The sequence below is a fragment of the Hyla sarda genome, chromosome 5, assembly GCF_029499605.1.
Source record: "Hyla sarda isolate aHylSar1 chromosome 5, aHylSar1.hap1, whole genome shotgun sequence".
NCBI classification, from domain to species: domain Eukaryota; kingdom Metazoa; phylum Chordata; class Amphibia; order Anura; family Hylidae; genus Hyla; species Hyla sarda.
Window position 1 is genome coordinate 11141921 of NC_079193.1, and position 25629 is coordinate 11167549.

At 42.2% G+C, this 25629-nt stretch overlaps 1 protein-coding gene across 1 annotated transcript in view; it reads left to right on the plus strand.

The window, feature by feature from the left end:
- ZBTB47 (zinc finger and BTB domain containing 47) overlaps positions 1-25629 on the plus strand; it is a 78652-nt gene that overhangs the window by 25294 nt on the left and 27729 nt on the right. Inside the window, exon 2 of the mRNA XM_056518851.1 lies at positions 14390-15796. Within this exon, the coding sequence (XP_056374826.1) occupies positions 14390-15796 (1407 nt within the window). The remainder of the gene's footprint in view (positions 1-14389; positions 15797-25629) is intronic.

The window sequence follows — 25629 nt, forward strand, 5'->3', positions numbered from 1 at the left end:
TGACCTCACCAGCAGAATAGTGAGTACAGCTCTGGAGTATAATACAGGATATAACTCAGGATCAGTACAGGATAAGTAATGTAATGTATGTACACAGTGACCTCACCAGCAGAATAGTGAGTACAGCTCTGGAGTATAATACAGGATATAACTCAGGATCAGTGCAGGATCAGTAATGTAATATATGTATACAGTGACCTCACCAGCAGAATAGTGAGTACAGCTCTGGAGTATAATACAGGATATAACTCAGGATCAGTACAGGATAAGTAATGTAATGTATGTACACAGTGACCTCACCAGCAGAATAGTGAGTACAGCTCTGGAGTATAATACAGGATATAACTCAGGATCAGTACAGGATAAGTAATGTAATGTATGTACACAGTGACCTCACCAGCAGAATAGTGAGTACAGCTCTGGAGAGAGTGACTTGAGTACTGCAGTTAGATGATATGGTGGCTAAAGCTTTTCACTATACCTTCCTGGTACATATAGGGCCACTTGCTGACCCTTCGCATACGGGCGGTCCTGTAACGCCCAGGTGAATCCTGCGGAATTGGAGTCTCTGATCATTTCTTTTCTCTGTAATTAGATTTGGGTGTTTTGTGGTGGGGTCCTTCACCTCCCCTCCTCTGCAATAACCACCATATGTCCTATTTTATTCAACATATGGAGAAGCGCCGTCACCAGATAAAACCTTCGGCTGTCCGGGCATGCTGGAAGTTGTAGTTTTGCAACAGCTGGCGGCACCCTGGTTGGCAAACACCATTTTAGATCTTTTTTTATTTGGGTATTTTGGGGGAGATTTATCAAAACCTGTCCTGAGGAAATGTTGCTGAGTTGCCCATAGCAACCAATCAGCTTGCTTCTTTCATTTTTAACAAGGCCTCTGCAAAATGAAAGAAGCGATCTGATTGGTTGCTATGGGCAACTGGGCAACTTTTCCTTTGCACAGGTTTTGCTAAATCTCCCCCTTTATCTGTAATTTTCGGATGTGTTTTTGTTGTATATTCTCCTGTCAGTCCTTCCCCCAGGTCCTCTCCATGAACCGTCGTCCTCTAGTGTAACTTTTGATGAATAGTCTCCTCTTTTGCCGTTGACCTGATGACCGCGGCGTCTCCGGAGAGCGGGGAGAGAAAGAGATGGAGGATGGGGGGGGGGGGGGGGGGGGGTCAGACTCAGCGGCGATAAAAGCAAATGGCTTATTTAATAGCAGAATAAAATCTGTGAACTGTATGTGATGAGCCGTATACTCCAGACTAATAATGTGTATACGCCAGACTAATAATGTGTATACACCGGACTAATAATGTGATGAGCCGTATACACCGGACTAATAATGTGATGAGCCGTATACACCGGACTAATAATGTGATGAGCCGTATACACCGGACTAATAATGTGATGAGCCGTATACACCGGACTAATAATGTGTATACACCAGACTAATAATGTGATGAGCCGTATACACCGGACTAATAATGTGATGAGCCGTATACACCGGACTAATAATGTGTATACACCAGACTAATAATGTGATGAGCCGTATACACCGGACTAATAATGTGATGAGCCGTATACACCGGACTAATAATGTGTATACACCAGACTAATAATGTGATGAGCCGTATACACCGGACTAATAATGTGATGAGCCGTATACACCGGACTAATAATGTGTATACACCAGACTAATAATGTGATGAGCCGTATACACCAGACTAATAATGTGTATACACCGGACTAATAATGTGATGAGCCGTATACACCGGACTAATAATGTGATGAGCCGTATACACCGGACTAATAATGTGATGAGCCGTATACACCGGACTAATAATGTGATGAGCCGTATACACCGGACTAATAATGTGATGAGCCGTATACACCGGACTAATAATGTGATGAGCCGTATACACCGGACTAATAATGTGATGAGCCGTATACACCGGACTAATAATGTGATGAGCCGTATACACCGGACTAATAATGTGATGAGCCGTATACACCGGACTAATAATGTGATGAGCCGTATACACCGGACTAATAATGTGATGAGCCGTATACACCGGACTAATAATGTGATGAGCCGTATACACCGGACAAATAATGTGATGAGCCGTATACACCGGACTAATAATGTGATGAGCCGTATACACCGGACTAATAATGTGATGAGCCGTATACACCGGACTAATAATGTGATGAGCTGTATACACCAGACTGATAATGTGATGAGCCGTATACACCGGACTGATAATGTGATGAGCCGTATACACCGGACTAATAATGTGATGAGCCGTATACATCGGACTAATAATGTGTATACACCAGACTAATAATGTGATGAGCCATATACACCAGACTAATAATGTGTATACACCGGACAAATAATGTGATGAGCCGTATACATCGGACTAATAATGTGATGAGCCGTATACACCGGACCAATAATGTGATGAGCCATATACACCAGACTAATAATGTGATGAGCTGTATACACCGGACTAATAATGTGATGAGCCGTATACACCAGACTAATAATGTGATGAGCTGTATACTCCAGACTAATAATGTGTATACACCGGACTAATAATCTGATGAGCCGTATACACCGGACTAATAATGTGATGAGCCGTATACACCGGACTAATAATGTGATGAGCCGTATACACCGGACTAAGAATGTGATGAGCCGTATACACCGGACTAATAATGTGTATACACCAGACTAATAATGTGATGAGCCGTATACACCAGACTAATAATGTGTATACACCAGACTAATAATGTGATGAGCCGTATACACCGGACTAATAATGTGATGAGCCGTATACACCGGACTAATAATGTGTATACACCAGACTAATAATGTGATGAGCCGTATACACCGGACTAATAATGTGATGAGCCGTATACACCGGACTAATAATGTGATGAGCCGTATACACCGGACTAATAATGTGATGAGCCGTATACACCGGACTAATAATGTGATGAGCCGTATACACCGGACTAATAATGTGATGAGCCGTATACACCGGACAAATAATGTGATGAGCCGTATACACCGGACTAATAATGTGATGAGCCGTATACACCGGACTAATAATGTGATGAGCCGTATACACCGGACTAATAATGTGATGAGCCGTATACACCGGACTAATAATGTGATGAGCCGTATACACCAGACTGATAATGTGATGAGCCGTATACACCGGACTGATAATGTGATGAGCCGTATACACCGGACTAATAATGTGATGAGCCGTATACATCGGACTAATAATGTGATGAGCCGTATACACCGGACCAATAATGTGATGAGCCATATACACCAGACTAATAATGTGATGAGCTGTATACACCGGACTAATAATGTGATGAGCCGTATACACCAGACTAATAATGTGATGAGCCGTATACACCAGACTAAGAATGTGATGAGCCGTATACTCCAGACTAATAATGTGTATTCACCGGACTAATAATGTGATGAGCCGTATACACCGGACTAATAATGTGATGAGCCGTATACTCCAGACTAATAATGTGTATACACCGGACTAATAATGTGATGAGCCGTATACACCAGACTAATAATGTGATGAGCCGTATACACCAGACTAATAATGTGATGAGCCGTATAAACCAGACTAATAATGTGATGAGCCGTATACACCGGACCAATAATGTGATGAGCTGTATACACCAGACTAATAATGTGATGAGCCATATACACCAGACTAATAATGTGATGAGCCGTATACACCGGACTAATAATGTGATGAGCCATATACACCAGACTAATAATGTGATGAGCCGTATACACCGGACTAATAATGTGATGAGCCATATACACCAGACTAATAATGTGATGAGCCGTATACACCGGACTAATAATGTGATGAGCCATATACACCAGACTAATAATGTGATGAGCTGTATACACCGGACTAATAATGTGATGAGCCGTATACACCAGACTAATAATGTGATGAGCCGTATACACCAGACTAATAATGTGTATTCACCGGACTGATAATGTGATGAGCCGTATACACCAGACTAATAATGTGTATACACCGGACTAATAATCTGATGAGCCGTATACACCAGACTAATAATGTGATGAGCTGTATACACCGGACTAATAATGTGATGAGCCGTATACACCGGACTAATAATGTGATGAGCCGTATACACCAGACTAATAATGTGATGAGCCGTATACACCAGACTAATAATGTGATGAGCTGTATACACCAGACTAATAATGTGATGAGCTGTATACACCAGACTAATAATGTGATGAGCTGTATACACCAGACTAATAATGTGATGAGCCGTATACACCGGACTAATAATGTGATGAGCCGTATACACCAGACTAATAATGTGATGAGCCGTATACACCGGACTAATAATGTGATGAGCCGTATACACCGGACTAATAATGTGATGAGCCGTATACACCGGACAAATAATGTGATGAGCCGTATACACCGGACTAATAATGTGATGAGCCGTATACACCGGACTAATAATGTGATGAGCCGTATACACCGGACTAATAATGTGATGAGCCGTATACACCGGACTAATAATGTGATGAGCCGTATACACCAGACTGATAATGTGATGAGCCGTATACACCGGACTGATAATGTGATGAGCCGTATACACCGGACTAATAATGTGATGAGCCGTATACATCGGACTAATAATGTGATGAGCCGTATACACCGGACCAATAATGTGATGAGCCATATACACCAGACTAATAATGTGATGAGCTGTATACACCGGACTAATAATGTGATGAGCCGTATACACCAGACTAATAATGTGATGAGCCGTATACACCAGACTAAGAATGTGATGAGCCGTATACTCCAGACTAATAATGTGTATTCACCGGACTAATAATGTGATGAGCCGTATACACCGGACTAATAATGTGATGAGCCGTATACTCCAGACTAATAATGTGTATACACCGGACTAATAATGTGATGAGCCGTATACACCAGACTAATAATGTGATGAGCCGTATACACCAGACTAATAATGTGATGAGCCGTATAAACCAGACTAATAATGTGATGAGCCGTATACACCGGACCAATAATGTGATGAGCTGTATACACCAGACTAATAATGTGATGAGCCATATACACCAGACTAATAATGTGATGAGCCGTATACACCGGACTAATAATGTGATGAGCCATATACACCAGACTAATAATGTGATGAGCCGTATAAACCAGACTAATAATGTGATGAGCCGTATACACCGGACCAATAATGTGATGAGCCGTATACACCAGACTAATAATGTGATGAGCCGTATACACCAGACTAATAATGTGATGAGCCGTATAAACCAGACTAATAATGTGATGAGCCGTATACACCGGACAAATAATGTGATGAGCTGTATACACCAGACTAATAATGTGATGAGCCATATACACCAGACTAATAATGTGATGAGCCGTATACACCGGACTAATAATGTGATGAGCCATATACACCAGACTAATAATGTGATGAGCCGTATACACCGGACTAATAATGTGATGAGCCGTATACACCGGACTAATAATGTGATGAGCCGTATACACCGGACTAATAATGTGATGAGCCGTATACACCGGACTAATAATGTGATGAGCCGTATACACCAGACTAATAATGTGATGAGCTGTATACACCGGACTAATAATGTGATGAGCCGTATACACCAGACTAATAATGTGATGAGCCGTATACACCAGACTAATAATGTGTATACACCGGACTAATAATGTGATGAGCCATATACACCAGACTAATAATGTGATGAGCCGTATACACCGGACTAATAATGTGATGAGCCATATACACCAGACTAATAATGTGATGAGCTGTATACACCGGACTAATAATGTGATGAGCCGTATACACCAGACTAATAATGTGATGAGCCGTATACACCAGACTAATAATGTGTATTCACCGGACTGATAATGTGATGAGCCGTATACACCAGACTAATAATGTGTATACACCGGACTAATAATCTGATGAGCCGTATACACCAGACTAATAATGTGATGAGCTGTATACACCGGACTAATAATGTGATGAGCCGTATACACCGGACTAATAATGTGATGAGCCGTATACACCAGACTAATAATGTGATGAGCCGTATACACCAGACTAATAATGTGATGAGCTGTATACACCAGACTAATAATGTGATGAGCTGTATACACCAGACTAATAATGTGATGAGCTGTATACACCAGACTAATAATGTGATGAGCCGTATACACCGGACTAATAATGTGATGAGCCGTATACACCAGACTAATAATGTGATGAGCCGTATACACCGGACTAATAATGTGATGAGCCGTATACACCGGACTAATAATGTGATGATCCGTATACTCCAGACTAATAATGTGATGATCCGTATACTCCAGACTAATAATGTGTATACACCGGACTAATAATGTGATGAGCCGTATACACCAGACTAATAATGTGTATACACCGGACTAATAATGTGATGAGCCGTATACACCAGACTAATAATGTGATGACCTGTATACACCGGACTAATAATGTGTATACACCAGACTAATAATGTGATGAGCCGTATACACCAGACTAATAATGTGTATACACCAGACTAATAATGTGATGAGCCGTATACACCAGACTAATAATGTGTATACACCAGACTAATAATGTGATGAGCCGTATACACCAGACTAATAATGTGATGAGCCGTATACACTGGACTAATAATGTGATGAGCCGTATACACCAGACTAATAATGTGTATACACCGGACTAATAATGTGATGAGCCGTATACACCAGACTAATAATGTGATGAGCCGTATACACCGGACTAATAATGTGATGAGCCGTATACACCGGACTAATAATGTGTATACACCAGACTAATAATGTGATGAGCCGTATACACCAGACTAATAATGTGTATACACCAGACTAATAATGTGATGAGCCGTATACACCAGACTAATAATGTGATGATCCGTATACACCAGACTAATAATGTAATGAGCCGTATACACCAGACTAATAATGTGTATACACCGGACTAATAATGTGATGAGCCGTATACACCAGACTAATAATGTGATGAGCCGTATACACCGGACTAATAATGTGATGAGCCGTATACACCGGACTAATAATGTGTATACACCAGACTAATAATGTGATGAGCCGTATACACCAGACTAATAATGTGTATACACCAGACTAATAATGTGATGAGCCGTATACACCAGACTAATAATGTGATGAGCCGTATACACCAGACTAATAATGTGATGAGCCGTATACACCAGACTAATAATGTGATGAGCCGTATACACCAGACTAATAATGTGTATACACCGGACTAATAATGTGATGAGCCGTATACACCAGACTAATAATGTGATGAGCCGTATACACCAGACTAATAATGTGATGAGCTGTATACACCAGACTAATAATGTGATGAGCCGTATACACCAGACTAATAATGTGATGAGCTGTATACACCAGACTAATAATGTGATGAGCCGTATACACCAGACTAATAATGTGATGAGCCGTATACACCAGACTAATAATGTGATGAGCCGTATACACCGGACTAATAATGTGATGAGCCGTATACACCGGACTAATAATGTGTATACACCGGACTAATAATGTGATGAGCCGTATACACCAGACTAATAATGTGATGAGCCGTATACACCAGACTAATAATGTGTATACACCGGACTAATAATGTGATGAGCCATATACACCAGACTAATAATGTGATGAGCCGTATACACCAGACTAATAATGTGATGAGCCGTATACACCGGACTAATAATGTGATGAGCTGTATACACCGGACTAATAATGTGATGAACTGTATACACCAGACTAATAATGTGATGAGCCGTATACACCAGACTAATAATGTGTATACACCGGACTAATAATGTGATGAGCCGTATACACCGAACTAATAATGTGATGAGCCGTATACACCAGACTAATAATGTGATGAGCCGTATACACCGGACTAATAATGTGATGAGCCGTATACACCGGACTAATAATGTGATGAGCCGTATACACCGGACTAATAATGTGATGAGCCGTATACACCGGACTAATAATGTGATGAGCCGTATACACCAGACTAATAATGTGATGAGCCGTATACACCAGACTAATAATGGACCGAGACTGGACTGTGATAAAATAAAAAGAGCTTGTATTATACTCCAGAGCTGCACTCACTATTCTGCTGGTGGGGTCACTGTGTACATACATTACATTACTTATCCTGTACTGATCCTGAGTTATATCCTGTATTATACTCCAGAGCTGTACTCACTATTCTGCTGGTGAGGTCACTGTGTACATACATTACATTACTTATCCTGCACTGATCCTGAGTTATATCCTGTATTATACTCCAGAGCTGTACTCACTATTCTGCTGGTGAGGTCACTGTGTACATACATTACATTACTTATCCTGTACTGATCCTGAGTTATATCCTGTATTATACTCCAGAGCTGTACTCACTATTCTGCTGGTGAGGTCACTGTGTACATACATTACATTACTTATCCTGTACTGATCCTGAGTTATATCCTGTATTATACTCCAGAGCTGCACTCACTATTCTGCTGGTGGGGTCACTGTACATACATTACATTACTTATCCTGTACTGATCCTGAGTTATATCCTGTATTATACTCCAGAGCTGTACTCACTATTCTGCTGGTGGGGTCACTGTACATACATTACATTACTTATCGTGTACTGATCCTGAGTTATATCCTGTATTATACTCCAGAGCTGTACTCACTATTCTGCTGATGAGGTCACTGTGTACATACATTACATTACTTATCCTGTACTGATCCTGAGTTATATCCTGTATTATACTCCAGAGCTGCACTCACTATTCTGCTGGTGGGGTCACTGTGTACCTTCTACCTACAGACAAGCGAAAGGGGAAATTATAGTGTTGTAAACTGCGCCAGAAATAGAAGAGACGAGATTTGCTGAACCTGCAGTTTCTACGATTTTACAAATCGCGGAGAAAATAATAATTGTAATCAGTGCAGGAGGCACGAGATCCAGAATATTCTGTGGGCATTTACCTAGATCAGTGTTTTCCAACCAGTGTGCCTCCAGCAGTTGCAAAACTACAACTCCCAGCATGCGCGGACAGCCAATGGCTGTCCGCGCATGCTGGGAGTTGTAGTTTTGCAACTGCTGGAGGCACCCTGATTTGGAAACACTGGCCTACTGCTGTATCTATTACCAGGGTGACTGTGCACATAGTGTTCTGTGTAGAAAATAACTGCACCGTGTGAACACCGCCTTAATCGTTGCGTGCGATCAGTATCACACAGTAGAAGTCCTCGAGAAAACAGACTTTCTGGGACGCACACCGGAGCACGATAAAATAAAAAAATGTTTGCGTTACATAGACGACGTGTTTAGGAACGCTTATGGGCCTAACGGAGAACAGGGTGTTCCTCTCGAAATGTGCTGTCACTTTACCTCAAGTGCTTTTTATTTTATTGCGGTCCTGTCTCGGTCCCTCACTGATGTCGGGGGCCCACCCCAGGCTCCTGTATGATCTTCCCATTGGCATCTTAAAGAGGTACCCCCATGGAAAACTTTTTTTTTTTCTTTAAATCAACTGGCGACAGAAAGTTAAACAGATTTGTAAATCACTTCTATTGAAAAATCTTAATCCTTCCAGTACTTTTTAGGGGCTGTATACTAAAGAGAAATCCAAAAAAGAAATGCATTTCCTCTGATGTCATGACCACAGTGCTCTCTGCTGACCTCTGCTGTCCATTTTAGGAACTGTCCAGTGCAGCATATGTTTGCTATGGAGATTTTCTTCTGCTCTGGACAGTTCCTAAAATGGACAGCAGAGGTCAGCAGAGAGCACTGTGGTCATGACATCAGAGGAAATGCATTTCTTTTTTGGATTTCTCTTTAGTATACAGCTCCTAAGGATTAAGATTTTTCAATAGAAGTGATTTACAAATCTGTTTAAAGGGGTTATCCAGGAAAAAAAAAAAATTTTTTATATATCAACTGGCTCCAGAAAGTGAAACAGATTAGTAAATTACTTCTATAAAATATAAAAAAAAATCTTAATCCTTCCAGTACTTATGAGCTTCTGAAGTTAAGGTTGTTCTTTTCTGTCTAAGTGCTCTCTGATGACACGTGTCTCGGGAACCGCCCAGTTTAGAAGCAAATCCCCATAGCAAACCTCTTCTAAACTGGGCGGTTCCCGAGACACGTGTCATCAGAGAGCACTTAGACAGAAAAGAACAACCTTAATTTCAGAAGCTCATAAGTACTGAAAGGATTAAGATTTTTTAATAGAAGTAATTTATAAATCTGTTTAACTTTCTGTAGCCAGTTGATATATATAAAAAAAAGTTTTTTCTGGTTATCCCCTTTAACTTTCTGGCACCAGTTGATAAAAAAAAAAAAGTTTTCCACTGGAGTACCCCTTTAATGTATATAGTAATAGTGCCTGATACTGCTGCAGGGATGTCTATTTCCCCTCTCCAGTATAGTACTAGAATAATTCCCTAAAGCAAATTGCATTATAAAATACCTCATATAAACCTTCGTATCCAGAAACGGCGCCCCTCCTGTCCATGGGTGGTATCTGGTCCGTCTGATTTCTTATCTGTGGATAGTCGGGCTTGGTTGTCTTGGCCACTTTCCCAAGCAGAGTCTGGTCATATCTGGTGACTAAAGGTCTCCCATACACACTGTAGGACAATCGGGCAGACTCGCTGTTTTTAGCGCCACTGGCTTACTGTTTTTGCTGTTTCCAAACTCTTCACGCCCTTATAGATGATAGGAGGGAAAGGATATAAAACATTATTTTGTCTTCCTTTGCAAAGAGTCTGGTAGCAGCTTTTTCTTCTCTCGCAGTTACACAATTGTCTGACACCTATGGAAGGTGTATGGCCTCCTTAAGGTGGAAGGTTTCTCCTTAAAGGGGTTATCCAGGGAAAAAAAATTTTTTTATATATCAACTGGCTCCAGAAAGTCAAACAGCTTTGTAAATTACTTCTATTAATTTTTTTTAAATCCTTTCAGTACTTATGAGCTTCTGAAGTTAAGGTTGTTCTTTTCTGTCTAAGTGCTCTTTGATGACACGTGTCTCAGGAACCGCCCGGTTTAGAAGAGGTTTGCTATGGGGATTTGCTTCTAAACTGGGCGGTTCCCGAGACAGGTGTCATCAGAGAGCACTTAGACAGAAAAGAACAACCTTAGCTTCAGAAGTTTTTTCTTGGATAACCCCTTTAAGGAGAAAATCCTGAAGCTGTGTGAACCGTAGACCATGTGTACTACATCGGGAATTCTGAGAAGAAAAGGATATGCAAAGCGCCTCTCTTGTGGCATTTTTTTTTTTTTTTTACATGAAGACAAAAAATGGTGGGGTCCAGCTCACGAAAAATTAAGAATTAAAACATAACTTTTACTGGATTTTTAAAACATGGATAGTAAAAAAGAAAAAACAAACGTGCCTTAAAAACACAATTCCGACGCGTTTTGAACTTCGAGTGCTTAGTCATGACCATGACTAAGAACTCGCTTAAAGTTCGAAACGTGTCGGAGTTGTATTTTTAACGCACATGTTGTTGTTTTTCTTTTTCACTATCCGTGTTTTAATGATTCAGTAAAAGTTATGTTTTAATTCATCATTTTTTTTTGTGATCTGGACCCCACCATTTTTTGTCTTCATCCGCTTCCTACGGGATACGGCCCGTATTGTCCGTGCTCGTGCTACTTATACAGTTCCGCACTACTACCGCAGCCATGATGTCCAGTGTTCGTGTTGGGTGGTGAGCTGAACTAAACCTGTTTTGTTCGGACAATTTTATTTTTTTTGTTATAGGTTGCTTTCCCTTAAAAGCCTTAGAACATGACTTGGAATGTATGCTAGAGGGAAAGTGAAGATCTGTAGATGGCTGTTTCTCACAGTTATTGATCCTCATCAGTGCAAAGCAGGATGTTGATGGCTTAGAGGCCTATCGTGGTGGGACCGAAGGGGAATTCGGTGACTTGGCATGCATTCCCAGTCATGTTCTAAGGGAAGTGAAAGCTACCTTGGAAAGGTGGCGTGAGAGAGCTGATTGGCCTCCATTAGACCAGGTGTTCTTTTGAATATTAATGCCAAAGTTCTGTTCCACTATCGAGAATTAGAAACATTATTGATTTTTTAACAGAGAGCGCCTCTCCTATATGCAGGTTATGTGTGGTATTGCAGCTCATATTTTTTCACTTTACAGTCCTAGAGATAACCCATAGTCAGGTGTGGTTTGTGGAAGAAAGTAACTAATTATAGAACAACAGTCTCCAAACTGTGGACCTCCAGCTGTTTCAAAACTACAACTCCCAGCATGCCCGGACAGCCAACGGCTGTCCGGGCATGCTGGGAGTTGTAGTTTTGCAACAGCTGGAGGTCCACAGTTTGGAGACTACTGCTCTAGAGTATAGTCACTAGTTGCATTTGTGTTGCAGATTTTTCTATTATTTTACTGTTTAATATATATATATATATGTATAAAATTGTCCTCTGTTAACAGCCTATAACTTTTTTTTCCCGTATATGGGACTGCATCGAGGCTTATTTTTTTTATTTATTCATTTATTGGGGGAGGGGATTTTTCTCATTTATTAATTTTATTTTTTATTTTTTTAAGTGCCATAGGGGACTATTTTATAGCAATCTATTGATTTCTAATACCGACCAATGCTACGCATAAGAATAACAGTGACGAGTGTTATCTAGGATCTTCTTCTCTGGTCTACCAGAGGGAAAGATCACATGTGCCGGCTAGGAGCAGGTAGGCAGAGCTCCGGCGGCCATCTTTACTCATCGGACCTCCCCAACACTCAGATGGGTGCCTTCGAGCCCTGCAGATACTTCAGATGCTGCGATCAGTATTATCGCATCTAAAGGGTTAATGGCGGACATCGGCGTAGTCGCTGATGTCCACCATTATTTTATGAGATCCCGACATGGTGATCGGCCGTAGGGGGGGTTCGGATCACCGTTTCGGGAGATGCGTTGATCGGGGAACCTCGCGGCATACAAGTTCCAGGGCACAGCAAAGTACATGTAGCTCATGTGTCTTCTAAGGGTTGAATACATGTATGTATGTTTGTTTGTATGTATTTATTGATTTAGTTTGTTGTTTTGCATAATTTGGTGCAGATTTGCGTAACTTGGTCCACTACAGAAAATCTGCATTATTCCTGCTACATGCGGCTCCTCCCTTGGGGACCAGTTTATTAAAGGGCTACTCTGGAAAACATATATATATTTTTTTTATATCAACTGGTGCCAGAAAGTTAAACATATGTGTAAACTGCTTCTATTTAAAAATCTTAATCCTTCCAGTACTTACCAGCTGTTGTATGCTCCATAGTAAGTTCTTTTTCTTTTTGAATTTCCTTTCTGTCTGACCACAGTGCTCTCTGCTGACACCTCTGTCCATTTTACGAACTGTCCAGAGCAGGAGCAAATCCCTATAGCAAACCTCTCCTGCTCTAGACAGTTCCTAAAATGGACAGAGGTGTCAGCAGAGAGCACTGTGGTCAGACAGAAAGGAAATTCAAAAAGAAAAAGAACTTACTATGGAGCATACAACCGCTGGTAAGTAGTGGAAGGATTAAAGGGGTACTGCACACCTAGACATCTTATCCCCTATCCAAAGGATAGGGGATAAGATGTCTGATTGCGGGGGTCCCGCCACTGGGGACCCCCGCAATATAGCATGCGGCACCCACCTGTTTCTGCTCCAGAAGCGCTGGAGGGTCTGGGTCCCCGACCACGGGAACGGAAGATCGTGACGTCATGACTCCGCCCCCGTGTGACGTCACGACCGCCCCCTCAATGCAAGTCTATGGGAGGGGGCGTGACGGCCGTCACGCCCCCTCCCATAGACTTGCATTGAGGGGGCGGGCGTGATGTCACGATCTTCCGTTCCCCTCCAGGTGGGTGCCCCACGATCAGACATCTTATCCCCTATCCTATGGATAGGGGAGAAGATGTCTAGGGGTGGAGTACCCCTTTAAGAATTTTAAATAGAAGTCATTTACAAATCTGTTTAACTTTCTGGTACAATTTGATTTAAAAAAAAAAAAAAAATGTTTTCCAGGGGAGTACCCCTTTAAAATGACTGTGTCCGATAAGTGTCCCCTCTAGATAACTTTAGTAGCGCCATAGTTTTGATTCCCCCATATCCATTCCTACATTCATTGCCTTCTCTCTCTCTCTCTTGTCTTTGCGCAGTTAATAGTGGAGAAGACCACGGACTACCCCTCCACGGAGTATTCCCTAGTGGAAGATGTGGCCCTTCACTTCACCTGCTTAATGGACCGACTGAACGAACAGCGCCTGTTTCAGCCCGACCTCTGCGATGTGGATATCGTGCTGGTCCAGCAGAAGAGCACCTTCCCGGCTCACAAGGGCGTCCTGGCCGCCTACAGCCAATTCTTCCATTCTCTCTTCACCCAGAACAAGCAGCTGCAGCGGGTGGAGCTGTCCTTGGAAGCCTTGACATCTCGAGGTTTCCAGCAGATCCTCAACTTCATCTACACCTCCAAGCTCTTAGTCAACGGCTGCAACGTGCAGGACGTCTTAAACGCGGCCGCCGTATTACAGATGAACGAGATTGTGACGTCATGTCAGGAGCTCATTCACAGCAGGTCACTCAACCTGTCCATGGCCAATGACATTTTGGACGCTGAGGACAATAGGAACGAATCTGGCGCCGTCATGCAGCCTCAGTTCTATAGGGAGATAAAGCAGGAGGTGGACGCACCTTCCACTAAAATTTATGCCCGGGAGGGCAACGACCCCTACTCTGTGAGAGTAGAGGACAGTGTGACTAAAGGACACATGCCCAATGCCACTTCGCCAAAACAGTATTTTAAAGACGAGGAGAGGAGCGGGGCCCGGATCTGTAAAATAGAAGGGGCCGACTCGGAAGAGGACATGGCGAGCCAAGAGTCCTACAACCGAGAACAGATCATCGTAGAGGTCAACCTAAATAACCAGACACTAAATGTATCTAAAGGGACTGAGGGGAAGGGGGGTGCAGCCGACCCGGTTACTGTTCTAGACCGGTCAGACGGGGATGACCGGGGGTCGGAAGAAGACGGGGATGACGAGAACGACGAAGAAGAAGGCGGCCTGGAGGAGGGGGAGGACGACGACTTCCTTGACATGTTGGAAGATGAGGAGGACGACATCTTGCCGAGCGAAGAAGAAGACATAGAGGAACCCCGAGAAGAGGAGGAGGAGGAGGAAGAAGAGGAGGAGGAGGAGGAAAAGGACAATGATGACTCAGCAGAGACAGCCAAAGATGAAAACTCCCCGGAGGACGGGAACAAGTCGCCGAGCGAGAACGAGTCCAACAAGCTGAGCAAAGACGCAAAAGGGGCACAGAACCAAGGAGGTGGGGGGAGGCGGAAGAAAAAAGGACAGGACCCTTTGGGGCAAAAGGCCAAATTTGATGAGAAGCAGCACTTTCCCTGTAAGAAGTGCCCTAGGGTTTTTAATAATAGGTGGTATCTGGAAAAGCACATGAACGTCACCCACAGCCGCATGAGGATTTGCGATAAATGCGGCAAAAGGTTCCTTCTGGAGAGCGAGCTGATGCTTCACCACCAGACAGACTGTGAAAAGAATATACAAGTAAGTCTGTGGCCCCGCACGTGGCCTTATGTCATGGGTTAAATGACAAATGCCGATTCCCTATCCCTGTGGTAAGACGGCGGTAGCGTTATGTCGGCCCTGCACTGATATTGTATCCGGCCCAGCAACAGTAAACAAAAACAAAACAGTGAAAAGTCCACCAGTTGCCCATAGCAACCAATCAGATCGCTGCTTTCATTTTTAAAAAGGTCCCTGAAAAATGAAAGAAGTGATCTGATTGGTTGCTATGGGCAACTGGTCGACTTTTCCCCTGCACTAATATCAGCCCCTTTTGAGCTTTGATTGACAGGTCTATTCGTGTAAGGCCTGTCAATCACGCACAGTGGGCCGTCCTATTGACTCTTCATCCCGATTGGTTCCTAAACAGAAAAAAAAAAAATTCAAGTACCTGATGATAAAATCCTCAAACTTTGTTAAAAATATTTAAAAAATAATGTAGAAAAGACTATATATTCATCTGAATCATGGCTCAAAACTATAATACTTGTTTTTCTACATCATTTTTTTATTTTATAATACATTTTAAGGATTATATTTGAAAGCTTGTAACCCTATATCTTCTGTTTTGGAAAAGTTTTTTTTATAATTTTTTTGCACACACAATGGCCTAAGCCTTCCTAAGAAGTGGATGTAGAATATAACTACAGTGTTAAAGGGGCATTCCGCCCATAGACATCTTATCCCCTATCCAAAAGATAGGGGATAAGATGTCTGATCGCGGGGGGCCCGTCACCTGGACCCCCCTCCCGTGATCTCCGTGCAGCACCCACATCCTGTGCAGGGCTGCTGCTCCAGTCTTGTAAACCTCTGTGTTTCAAGGACTGGATATGTGACGTCACGCCACGCCCCCTCCATTCATGTCTATGGGAGGGGGCAGGACGGCAGTCCTGCCCCCTCCCATAGACATGAATGGAGGGTGCGTGGCATGACATCACGAGGGGTGTGACATCACATCTTCAGTCCCGTCACGTCTTCAGTCCCGTCACGTCTTCATTTCCGTCTTCAGTGCTGCATGGAGATCGTGACTGGCGCAACAGCCTGGCAGTGAATGCGGGTGCTGCACGGACATCGCGGGGGGTCCAGGCGGCGGGCCCCCCGTGATCAGACATCTTATCCCCTGTCTTTTGGATAGGGGAAATGATGTCTATGGGCGGAATGCAGGGTGCGTGGCATGACTTCACGAAGGGGCGTGGCGTCACGTCTCCAGTCCCGGAAACACAGAGGTTTCCAAGACTGGAGCAGCAGCCCGGCAGAGAATGTGGGTGCTACACGGAGATTGCAGGGGGCGCGTCCCAGCGGACATCAGACATCGTATCGCCTATCCTTTTGGATGTCTATGGCCGGAATACCCCTTACCTACAACCATGTTTGCTAACCAAAAATAGGGGGGGGGGGGGAGAACTACCTCCGAAAAGCCCCAGACACATATAGTGGTAACAGACCAACAAAGGAAGGCTTAAAATGAGAAAGAACCCATGGGTAGATACAAAAACCATAATTAAAGCAATATATAAAAGAAAGAAATTAGTCCTCAGGCCTCCTGCCGTGTAGGGATATCTAAATGAATAAATTAATTAATTAAATAAATACTATGCAGTAATATAGTCAGATCTAACTATTTTATTGCATTTTATTTATTTAATACATTTTTTTCTAATATCCCCTCACTGCTGGAGGCCTGAGAACTAATCTCGCTGAATAATACTATTATTATTATTATTATTATTATTATTATAGTATTTTTTGCCTCTCTAAGTTAACCTCGGTCCTCTTTTTAGAAAGATTAGTTTGTTTTAGCGGCACTACTAATAATCAGAGCAACTCAACACCTCGCGACCTCTATAGGGTCTGTGCTAAATATACCCAGTAAAATAGTATAGACCAAGTCCAACAATATTGTCCCGACGTGTTTCCCTAAAGTGTGCTGGGTTCATCAGGGGACTATAGCTAGGATAACAGCAGGTTGAAAACCACTGCTGTACAAACAAAACTACAAAAACTGTAATATATATATATCTTGGAATTTATCCTTGGTCATCCTGGCTCTGGTGTCCTGAGGGGCCCACAAAAGAAGACTCGAGTATTCTAATATGTGGCACATAAAAGGTGGGAGCCCTGGAGTTGCTTCTCTACCTGCTAGGACTAATGGCGGTGACAGAAAGAAAAGTTCATTGTTCAGACCTCCTTAAAGAGGTCCTGCAGCCAAAATTAACTTATTCCTTATCCGCAGAATAGGGAATAAGTAGCTTATCCTGGGGGGGGGGGGGGGGTCTGACCGCTTGGACCCCCGCAATCTCCAGGACGGGGTCCCGCTTTGAGTGAGGAGCGCATGTGGTAGACGGCATGTGCTCCATTACTCTGGGAGCTTGGAGGAGACCAGAATCCAGATCCCAACTTCCAGCATTGGCGCTGGCTGTCCGGGTATGCTGGGAGTTGTAGTTTTGCAACATCTGGAGGGACACAGTTTTTCTCAAAAATGTTGCACATCTTACTACGTGGGGTGTGTAAACTTGTGAGCACCAATGGGCCTGTTCTGTATGGGGGTGTTCACATGTACTATATATCTGCTGCAGATTTGCGTTGGCTGTCCAGGGAGTTGTAGTTTTGCAACAGCTGGATGTCCACAGTTTGAAACCACTGCCCTATACATGTTTGTGTGAACATAGGCTAACACAGTCGGAGTCCGTAGAAGAAAAAATTATATTAATATTATTTTATTACCCAACAAAAATTTATGCAGCTTTTTTTTATTTATTTATTACAACTACTACTTCTACTATTACCACTTCTACTACTACCACTATTACCACTTCTACTACTTCTACTACTATTACTACCACTATTACCACTTCTACTACTATTACTATTACTACCACTATTACCACTTCTACTACTATTACTATTACTACCACTATTACCACTTCTACTACTATTACTACCACTATTACCACTTCTACTACTATTACTATTACTACCACTATTACCACTTCTACTACTATTACTACCACTATTACCACTTCTACTACTATTACTACCACTATTACTACTTCTACTACTATTTCTACCACTATTACCACTTCTACTACTACTACTATTAAGACTTCTACTAATACTACTACTATTACTACCACTTCTACTACTACTATTACCACTACTACTACTTCTACTATTACCACTTCTACTACTACTATTACCACTACTACTACTATTACCACTACTACTACTATTACCACTACTATTACTATTACCACTTCTACTACTATTACCACTATTACTACTATTACCACTTCTACTACTACTATTACCACTACTATTACCACCACTACTACTACTATTACCACTTCTACTACTACTATTACCACTACTATTACTATTACCACTTCTACTACTACTATTACCACTACTATTACTATTACCACTTCTACTACTACTATTACCACTACTACTACTATTACCACTTCTACTACTACTATTACCACTACTATTACCACTTCTACTACTACTATTACCACTACTATTACTATTACCTTACCACTACTACTACTATTACCACTACTATTACTATTACCTTACCACTACTACTACTATTACCACTTCTATTACTACTACTATTACCACGTTTCTACCACATTTGTGTGGTGTCATCAGGGGACTAAATGTTCTAAGCCTACCAAGCACTAGAAATAATACAATTAGAAAAATGTTTAGGAACTGAGAACCACGATTACTCATGGAAGGGGTACACCCGATACATAGTGTGCCCCATACAAAATTTCAGGACACGGACTCCTAAGCAACAGGGTTAGTTGTCATCAATGGATCTGTAAAGAAAACGTACACAGAATGGATGGTTTCAATAAACATTCCTAAAAGTGCTAATAGATTCCACTTATAAAATCACTTACATAGCCCTGAAGAGTCCAAAGGTACCTAGAGGGAAATAGAATATAATTTAGTTTTTTTTTTTCTGTGACTCTATTCTTATACGTTTCAGTCTTAATGTTTTGTCCTCTGGTAGGAACTAACTTACCTCGCTCCGAGTATATACATATATAGTGACACAGTGTGGTTCCCTCTGTCTGTATCAGGCATATTGTCAGATCACTAGCATATCGCTGCGGTTACTAAGGACGCTGTTCTGTCACATCTAGTGCCGCCCTCTGTTCGCGTCTAGAGGGCTGGGCGCTAAGACGCGGCTTCCGGTTGGCAGCGGATATGACGTCAGACGCCGGCATGGTCTCAGTGTGCGCTCAGCAGCCGTGATTACTAGACGGCTCCCCGCCACTGCGGGTAGGAGCGCAGCACTGAGACCTTATTTGCCGGAAGCAAGTACATCCTAACAGTGAGTACATCTGCTGGTGCTTTATGCACCCTTTCCCTTTCAGGTACACATAAGCAGTACACTTATGGAAGTTATATTCTATTTCCCTCTAGGTACCTTTGGACTCTTCAGGGCTATGTGAGTGATTTTATAAGTGGAATCTATTAGCACTTTTAGGAATGTTTATTGAAACCATCCATTCTGTGTACGTTTTCTTTACAGATCCACTGATGACAACTAACCCTGTTGCTTAGGAGTCCGTGTCCTGAAATTTTGTATGGGGCACACTATGTATCGGGTGTACCCCTTCCATGAGTAATCGTGGTTCTCAGTTCCTAAACATTTTTCTAATTGTATTATTTCTAGTGCTTGGTAGGCTTAGAACAAATAGCCTCATACCAGTATCTTCTTTAGTCCCCTGATGACACCACACAAATGTGGTAGAAACACGTTGGGTCTACACTACTAGCATTAGATTGAGATCATTCTTTGTAAATCCACATTGACATGTGGTAATCCTTTGATTTATTATTTGGTGTTGGATATAGTTTTGAGCACTCCTTTCTGATTGCTCTGGTGGCTTTTAACTATTAACATTAAAAGCTAGATTTTATGGAGTTCCCCTCCGATCAGCACAAGAATTATTACTATTTTTTGTTGATTTTCTTTACTTTAACTATCTGGGAATATATTGGTCATATACAGGCCGTACTATTATCATAGGCATATTTCTTCTTACTACTATTACCACTTCTACTAATACTACTACTAATACTACCACTTCTACTACTACTACTATTACCACTACTACTACTTCTACTATTACCACTTCTACTAATACTATTACTACCACTTCTACTACTACTATTACCACTACTACTACTTCTACTATTACCACTTCTACTACCACTATTACCACTACTACTACCACTATTACCACTTCTGCTACCATTATTACCACTTCTACCACTATTACCACTACTACTACTTCTACTATTACCACTACTACCACTATTACCACTTCTGTTACCACTATTACCACTTCTACTACCATTATTACCACTTCTACTACCACTATTACCACTTCTGCTACCATTATTACCACTTCTGCTACTACTATTACCACTTCTACTACTACTATTACCACTTCTACTACTACTATTACCACTTCTACTACTACTATTACCACTACTACTACTACTATTACCACTACTACTACTATTACCACTTCTACTACTACTATTACCACTTCTACTACTACTATTACCACTTCTACTACTACTATTACCACTACTACTACTACTACTATTACCACTACTACGACTATTACCACTTCTACTACGATTACCACTTCTACTACTACTACTACTACTATTACCACTTCGACTACTACTATTACCACTACTACTACTACTATTACCACTTCGACTACTACTATTACCACTACTACTACTACTATTACCACTTCTACTACTACTATTACCACTTCTACTACTACTATTACCCCTTCTACTACTACTATTACCACTTATACCACTATTACCACTATTACCACTTCTACTACTACTACTATTACCACTACTACTACTATTACCACTATTACCACTTCTACTACTACCACTTCTACTACTACTACTACTACTATTACCACTACTACTACTACTATTACCATTACTACTACTATTACCACTACTACTATTACCACTACTACTATTACCACTTCTACTACTATTACCACTTCTACTACTATTACCACTATTACCACTATTACTACCACTTCTTACTACTATTACCTTTGCTTCTACTACTACTATTACTACTACTTACTGCTTACTACTACTATTACCACTATTAACTACTATTACCACTATTACTACTACTATAACCACTATTACTACTACTATTTACTCACTATTACTACTACTACACCTACTATTACACTACTTACTACTATTACACTTCTACTATTCCCACTATTACCGCTACTATTACCACTATTACTATTACTACCACTATTACCACTTCTAATACTATTACCACTACTACCACTATTACCCACTACTACTATTTCCTACTACAACTACCACTAATTATTATTATTTTCAACACTTTCCTTGGGGGCGATCCTGATGGAATCACTTATGTTCCTATATACAAGTTTGTGTGTTTTGTCCACATAAAAAAAAAAAGGAATACTCCAGTTTTTAAGAATAATAAATCATAATAAAAAAAAAAAATAACAAAATGCTGGTTAAATCTGTCCCTAAATGCTGCATCAGTATTGCGGCTGCATATTCAGCACATTGCCGACCCCTGGCGGCCCCCGCTCTCTGCGATTCATTCAAGGACAGGAGCGCTGCGTACAGATGACTTTCTGCTGTGGGTCACAATCTGCTGTCCAGCTCGCTGCCTCATTGAGCAAACTCATTTTGTGTAGAGGAATCGCTAATGTCCCATGAAACGTCCTCCTAGACCCATCTGTTTCCATATGTCTCCTGGTAATCAGGTCGCCGATCACGTTTCCGAAATTCAGCTTTTTTTCCCCTGTTTTTAAAATCTAGATAATTCATTGTACATGAGCAAAATAAAATGAACCATGATAATATTTATTATTATAATTATTAGTAGGGATTGACCGATTATCGGTATGGCCCATATTATCGGCCGATAATCACGATCTTGGGCATTATCGGTATCGGCAATTACCTTGCCGATAAGCCGATAATGCCCCGCCCCCCGCACCGCTCCCCCGACCCACCGCGTCGCACCCCCCACCGTAGTGCTGGGCGGTATACCGGTATGAACCGGATACCGTATTTTTTCTCTCCCACGGTATGGATTTTTGCCCATACCGCTATACCGGTCGGGCCCCTCCCCCACCATCCGAGTCAATAAAAAAAATTAAACTTACCCGTAATGGGGGTGGTCCGGGCCATCCATCCTTCCTGTAGTGTCCGGCGGCATTCCGGGTGGAGGGTGAACCGGTCCGGGCTGTCCTTCTTCTCCGGGGGTCCTCTTCTCCACTCCGGGCAGGCTCCGGCCTAGTACGCTGCATAGACGCCGCTACGCAGTGACGTCCGTGCTCAGCGACGTCTATGCAGCGTTACTAGGCCGGAGCCTGCCCGGAGTGGAGAAGAGGACCCCCGGAGAAGAAGGACAGCCCAGACCGTTTCACCCTCCACCCGGAATGCCGCCGGACACTACAGGAAGGATGGATGGCCCGGACCACCCTCCCCGGACGGTCCCTGCAGCAACTGGGAAGGTGAGTCAGGGTTCTGGGATGGACAGGGGTCCGTATAATATACTATACCTACAGTAGGCCCTCCAGCCTATAATGGCTGAAACCCAGTTTTGTTTACCCTGGAGTCTACTCTTCAGCCATGGAAACAATCAGCATGTTTAGCTCCACCCCTTTGTCAGACATGTGACCTAACTTCTCAGTTCAGGCAGTTACTGTCATTAAAGTTCCCATAATGCAAAGGCGCCAAAAAGGAATTCTCGTAAGTGTCTCTTCTACAAAGGGTTGTCAAAGTTTAGAATAAAGAGTCAGATTTTTATGGTGTGTGTATATCTTTCTATATATATATATATATATATATATATATATATTTATATGGGCTGGCATTTATCATTGTTTACCCTTTTTTTTTTCGTCCATATTTGGCGCTGTTTTGGCGCAAGTGTCCTTTTTTGTTTTGTTTTTTTGCACCTTTTGGTTTACACATTTCTGCTGATTTTGAGTTGTAATCCACTGATTTTAGCAATACGCATGATATGGACGCGTTGTTCTGAACTGCGCCTTTTTGTGAAATGGCACAAAACCACCTAAAAGTCTCTAAACTATGCCGCCCAGACTTAGCTTAGCTTTTTGGTGTATTTTAAGAGTGAAATTTCAGAAAATGTGACCTGCACAAAATGTATCAAATGCCCTGGCGCTCCTACACATTACAGCACACAAAAAAAAAAAGGTGTAGAAAAACGCTTTACTTACACCTACAATGATGAATTTCCCCCCCATAGTGGGATAAGCTACAATACCGGAAACGGAGGGGGAGATTTATCAAAACCTGTCCAGAGGAAAAGTTGCTGAGTTGTCCATAGCAACCAATCAGATCGCTTCTTTCATTTTTCACAGGCCTCTTTAAAAATGAAAGAAGCGATCTGATTGGTTGCTATGGGCAACTCAGCAACTTTTCCTCTGGACGGGTTTTGATAAATCTCCCCCCAATGATGTGGACAAAAGTGGCGCGGTTTCAGGGTAGCAACTGTTCTAATGGCTTCCAGTCATGACTGTTTATCCCCTCAGATGCCACAGTCAATGGTGACCTCGGCATCACAGTGGTTTCAGAGGCAAAGTACCTGTAGTGCCTATCGGTTTCCAGGGACTCCGAGCCCAATAGGATGCCTGTTGGTTTTACACTAACATGACTAAGGGGGGTCTGACATTCAGGACCCCTCGCAAGGGACTCTGAATGAAACAATGATGTGCAGGCTTGACTGCTGCTCCAGTCATTGTCTATGGTAGTAATTCCCAACCAGTGTGCTTCCAGCTGTTACATAACTACAACTTCCAGCAGTTCCTGACACAGACAGAGGTGTCAGCAGAGAGCACTGTGGTCAGACTGAAAATAAATTTGAAAAGAAAAGAACTTCCTGTGGAGCATACAGCACGCTCCGGGGGCTGATTCTAACGGGGTGCAGCGTGGAAGATCACCGGATCCTCGGCGGCAGGATAGGGGATAAGATGTCTTAGCGCCGGGGTACCCCTTTAAGGAGGTTAAAAAGATGGCTTATACCTATGAATATGGCTGGAAATATAGATGGTATATTTACTTCAAACACTTAAAATATGTGTCCTACAGCCATATAGCTCTGCTCCGGTACTGCCCCCCCCCCCCCCCCCCCCCCCGAAATGGTAATTAAGAGAAAAAGCTGTACACCGTAGAAAGGGCTGGATGACGTCAACGAGAGCCCAAAAATCCTTATCACTCTGACAGGGTTAAAGGTCTATAACATACTATTTGTACTGGCTCCAACAAGCTTTTGCATGATTTGCCCCTGAGAGAAGTTGTGTAGTCCTCCTCATTCTGTGTGGTGTTGTCTCAGCAGTTTCTCGGCTCCTCCCTCTCCCCTGACTGGAAGTTGTGTAGTCCTCTTATTTTCTCTGTGGTGATATCTAAGTAGTTTCTCAGCTCCTCCCTCTCTCCTTACAGGAAGTTGTGTAGTCTTCTTATTTTCTCTGTGGTGATATCTCAGTAGTTTCTCAGATCCTCCCTCTCTCCTTACAGGAAGTTGTGTAGTCTTCTTATTGTCTTATGTGGTGGCTTAGCAGTTTTCCAGTTCCTCCCTCTCTCCTTACAGGAAGTTGTGTAGTCTTCTTATTGTCTATGTGGTGGCTTAGCAGTTTTCCAGCTCCTCCCTCTCTCCTTACAGGAAGTTGTGTAGTCCTCTCATTGTCAGTTTGGTGATTTCTTTTTTTTTTTTTCCTATA